Source organism: Palaemon carinicauda, chromosome 21 (genome assembly GCF_036898095.1).
Source record: "Palaemon carinicauda isolate YSFRI2023 chromosome 21, ASM3689809v2, whole genome shotgun sequence".
Classification (NCBI taxonomy): Eukaryota; Metazoa; Arthropoda; class Malacostraca; order Decapoda; family Palaemonidae; genus Palaemon; species Palaemon carinicauda.
The window spans coordinates 59,495,071-59,500,070 of record NC_090745.1 but is presented as its reverse complement, the minus strand read 5'-3'; the positions used below and the strand labels follow the sequence as shown (position 1 = coordinate 59,500,070).

Below are 5,000 nucleotides of genomic sequence, written 5' to 3'. Positions count from 1 at the left end.
GTCAAGGGACCCAATAACTCTTTAACGGTAGTATCTCAACGGGTGGCTGGTTATAAGTATCGTTGTATAAAATATATACAGTACACTTAGTTAATCTTAAATTGTACTATATACATATTGTATAGTACAGAATTACAGTAATATTGCTTATTGTAAATGTAGGCTACGTTTGTGGAGTCATCGTTCAAATTAAAACAGGGAACACTTACAGTACAGTTAAGTTTTACTGTATTACTTAGTGGGTTAATTATCTAAGCCTTGTTAATGGCAGTGAGTTGTTAAGTTACGTTAGGAGTTAGCCCAACATAGCATAATACATAATTGCGATTTTTTGCTTATCCCGCCTGTCTCTGTAACCTAACCCTCACAAACAGTGAGGGCCGACTGTATCACAGAAGCAAAATAAACTGCTATGACTCCAAGCCACAATCATACAGTTTTTTTTATTTATTCTCTTTTTTAACGGTAACCAAACAACAATATACAAAATGTTATTAACAACAGAATCAGTATAAAGAAATCCCAAACACACAAATGCTTGAAGCAAAGGGCAAAATAAAAGGGTAATTAAAATAAAAAAAGGAGCGAACAGTATTCATTCGACTGTCGCTCCAAAGCAACTGATTACAGAAGTTGAGCTCATGGCTCAACATCAGTATTACCAATGGTAGGACTGAATAGGAGGTATCAAGGTTGCCAATATGGTAAAATTTGGACGGGCTATTGGGATTCAGGGATGGATAAATCAAAGAAGAAAACGATAAAGCTTGATAAAAAAACTGGAAGAATATGCACATGCACTCAACACAGGGCAAATCAAAAGTGAAGCTATTCCAGATGGGGAAGGGGCTGGACTCCTCACTAGCACCTTTCACCATTTCCAGCTCGCGCTGAATCAATCACCCTAATTTAAGGACAAGGGTTCATATGCCGCATAAGAAGAATCTGGTAATAAACTATTGAGATCTATAAGTCTTTTAAGAACAAAATCAAATGTAACAAAGACATACAAAGGGTGCAAAATATATTACATTTGTAAACACTTACCAAAATTCTTTTTCTATCTTTATAAGTTAAGAACTTCACTTCAGGATACTTTTTGGGGATACGAAACTCTATTTCCAGAAGTCTTTCTTCAAGTTCTTTGATTCTAGTTGCTGCTTCATCCAAGTTTTTAATTCCATGTTTGGCCAGGGTTTCCTGCTGTACATCAACATTATCAATGTCATGTTGGTGGGGGATATGATGATGGGTTTCTGTATAGTCAATCTGGTTAGCTTTTCGATGTATATCCTCTGAAGTCTTTGACGATACCAAACTCCAGCTGAATATGACTAAAAGAAAAAAAAATATCACAAATTGTTCAGGTAATAACACAAATCTTGAAAATATGACAAATTTGGAAGTAATTTATATTTTTTCTAACAGTAAAAACCTAAAGCTATTAATGGGGGATATTACTTTCAGCGAAGCTGAAAGACGAGCCATTATATTTTCAGTGAGGGTTAACCACCCTCCCGCTAATTAGCGGGAGGTGGGGGTTAAGTAGCTACCCCACTCGGTCACACCTGGGTTGAGAACCCACTCTGCTTAAAGGTAGGACTTCAATGGGGACTGGTGATGGCGGGCTAATCTGTATTAATAGCTACAGGTTTGTAACTTTAGGAAAAATACAAATTACTCCCAAATTTATCATTTGTTCCATCACTAATACAAAACAACGCTATCTATAGGGAACGACTTGTCCTTTAGGAGGTGGAGGTCCCAGCCAACTGGCTTATTGGCTTTGACCAGAGAACCAGCCACCCGTTGAGATACTACTGATAGAGTTATGGGGTCTTTTGACTGGTCAGACAGTAGTAAATTGGATCATTCTCTCTGGTTTCCTTTATTTTCCTTTGCCTACACATACACCAAATAGTCTGGCCTATTCTTTACATATATTCCTCTGTCCTTAAACACCTGACAAAACTGAGATTACCAAACAATTCTTCTTACTATACTGTAATTGTTCAGTGGCTACTTTCCTCTTTGTAAGGGTAGAAGAGACTCTTTAGCTCTGGTAAGCAGCTCTTCTTGGAGAAGGACACTCCAAAATCAAACCTTTGTTCTCTAATCTTGGGTAGTGCCATAGCCTCTGTATCATGGTCTTCCACTGTCTTGGGTTAGAGTTCTCTTGCTTAAGGGTACACTTGGGCACACTATTCTATCTTATTTCTCTTCCTCTTGTTTTGTTAAAGAATTTATAGTTTATATAGGAGATATTTAGTTTAGTGTTGTTGCTCTTTTTGGGGTATTTAACTTTTCTTTGTTTCCTTTCCTCACTGAGCTATTTTCCCTATTGGAGCTCCTGGCCTTATAGCATCCTGCTTTTCCAACTAGGGTTGTAGCTTAGCAAGTAATAATAATAATAATAATAACAATAATAATAATAATAATAATAATAATAATAATAATAATAATAATAATAATAATGTGTTTTGCACATAATTGGTGGAAACCTTACACCTCGCTAAACACTGCTATCCATGGTATGCGTCCTACGCAAGCTGTGTGCTTGAGATACTAGCACTTTGACTGCTCCAGGTAAGAGTTCTCAGAGTCATCGGACTCTTCCGAGGGTACCCTAGACGTTACTCAATCACACCTCACCATGGGGTATGGGGACGTAATGAGTATATCTATCTATACCAGATTACACAAGAGAAATGGTTTTACCTGAAGACAGTGGAGACCAGCTTTGTAGAGTACCATATAAGGGCCTTTACTCCACAGGATAGAACATGAAAGAAAGAAAGAGCCAATCATTTTCTGTTAATCATGCCAGACTTAACCATGGTTAAACTCTACCCTCCCTTATCTGCTACTTGTCCATAAAGCCGCCTGAGGTTTTAAAACAATTTATTGTGTAGCCACCACAGGATTTATAGAGAACATCTCCTATATTCTTGTGGGTCATGTCTTCCAGGGAGTGGCCGGTGAAGGTCATTTGACACTTTACACGCCCGCTAACATGGCTTGCATCACAGAGTAGCTTATAAATGCTGGGGCTTATTCCTGCCCCTAACATTATGAGCTCTCAGTTTCTTCCACAAGGAGAAGGATAAGGATTCAATGCTTGGTCCGTGACTTTGCGAATCCGTGTCGAGAACGTGCTCTTGGTGATCCTTCTCTTGACTTTCCTCAAGTTGACAAAGATTGCTAACACTCGGGGGCAAGATCTTGAAGTTTCCTTGAGGCAGGACCTTTAGTTTTTCTTTGACATAGTAACTGTTGATCTGGATCATTGGTCATGCTGTGAAGGACTCCCAGACCGAAGGCTTCGGATTCTGGGATCTGATATGCCAGAAACGAGGTCAAGCATTACCTGGCCCATCGTCATGAATGAAAGACATCAAAGGCGTCCCATGGGGTTCGCCGATTCTCTTGGCCGAAGCCAACATGAGCGGGAGACCTGTCATCAAGGTCAGGTGAACATCTGCTGCTTGGAGTCGTTTCCGACTAAGGGTCTGTAGGCTCAAATCTCCGTATGAGGAAGGGCCATGCCGACAGGGAGGAAAAATTAATTCCTTTCGGTCTGAAGGCGAGACTCAAGGACTACCAGTGGCCTTTCATTGCCGAGACCAAGAGAAGCTTTCCTCCCGAAGTTACCCGACGAACTCCCATAATGCTGGCACAGTGACATCGAGGGGATGGATATCCATTCCATGATACCAACTTACAGTCTACTTAGTGTGGATGGAAGAAGCCGAAGATCTATGCAGGTATCCAGACATTCTCTTTGCGACCTGTTGCAAAAGAGACTCTCTGAAAGAGGAGGAGCTGGATATTCTCCAGGCATAAATTCACAGCAAAGATACTGCTTTGTGAAAGATGATCACATGTGGCTACTAAGAGTCAGTGAAGGGGTTCTCTCTGGATCTCCGTTGGGATTGATCGATTGATTTGAGGTTTTCAGGCACCCTTACACCTAAGGTCATTGACGCCGATATCACTTATTATAAATAAAGAATAAAAGAATATTCAACTAAAACTATAAATGCAAAGATGTCCTTTTAAAAGTTAAATAGCTTTCAGATAACCTGCTTCTGAAATAAAGCTAAAAATACTGCTAGCATGGTAGGACACATCATGTCCAAGAATCTTGGCAAGGATGAACGTGCCATCTTCACCTCGAGCTTCAAACTATATGTGGGGCTACTATAAGTGGGGCATTCAGTCAACAAATGCCTTACTGTCAAAGGTACAAAACAAGCATCACAAAACATGGTATTGGCCAGAAATTCATGTGTCAACCGAGTGTGACCAATGCCGGCACAACAAAAATTAGTCTCCCACTTTCAAGGCATCACATTATACTTCTTATTTTCAACTAATCTATCCCCTTCTTGTTTCAAGACACACCTTGGTGTGCCGGAACGTAGCAAAATTGAACCTCTCAGTCCAATAATAAAAAGCCATTCTAAAATCTAGCTCCAGCAAATGATTTGGAGAGATCATCTTTAAACAGTGTTGAGAGAATATCTTGGGGAATGACAGAGAGTATCCCATTAATGGCACTACCCTGGGGAACTACTACTTCCTGACATTTCCTCTCTGATAGAGTTTCCCCTCCTCTCACTTGAAAAAAAATTTATGTGAAACAAATGCTAGAAAAAACAATGGTAGCTCTACCCTCAATCCTAAATTATGAATGGTTTTATGTATACTATATCTCCATGCAATATCACATGCCTTTTTCCAGGTAAAAAAACTTAAATGGTGCTGTTTTGAAGCAAAGGCTTCACAAATAGAGGACACAAGTCGTATCAACAAATCAGTCATTGAATGCATTTTTCTAAATCCACACAGGATAGGTGATAAGATACCTTTCTTCCCCAGGTACCATACCAGTCTTGCATTCACCCTCTTCTCCATGATCTTGCATAAAAAACAGTCAATGCTATTGGTCGGTAGTTTGCTGGTCGGCAAGCTTGTATAGACAGTGACTAAACCACTTG

General features: G+C 39.7%; 1 protein-coding gene across 1 annotated transcript in view; it reads right to left on the bottom strand.

The window, feature by feature from the left end:
• Uxs (UDP-xylose synthase) overlaps positions 1-5,000 on the bottom strand; it is a 669,676-nt gene that overhangs the window by 596,165 nt on the left and 68,511 nt on the right. The window contains exon 2 of the mRNA XM_068344364.1: positions 1,048-1,334. Within this exon, the coding sequence (XP_068200465.1) occupies positions 1,048-1,334 (287 nt within the window). The remainder of the gene's footprint in view (positions 1-1,047; positions 1,335-5,000) is intronic.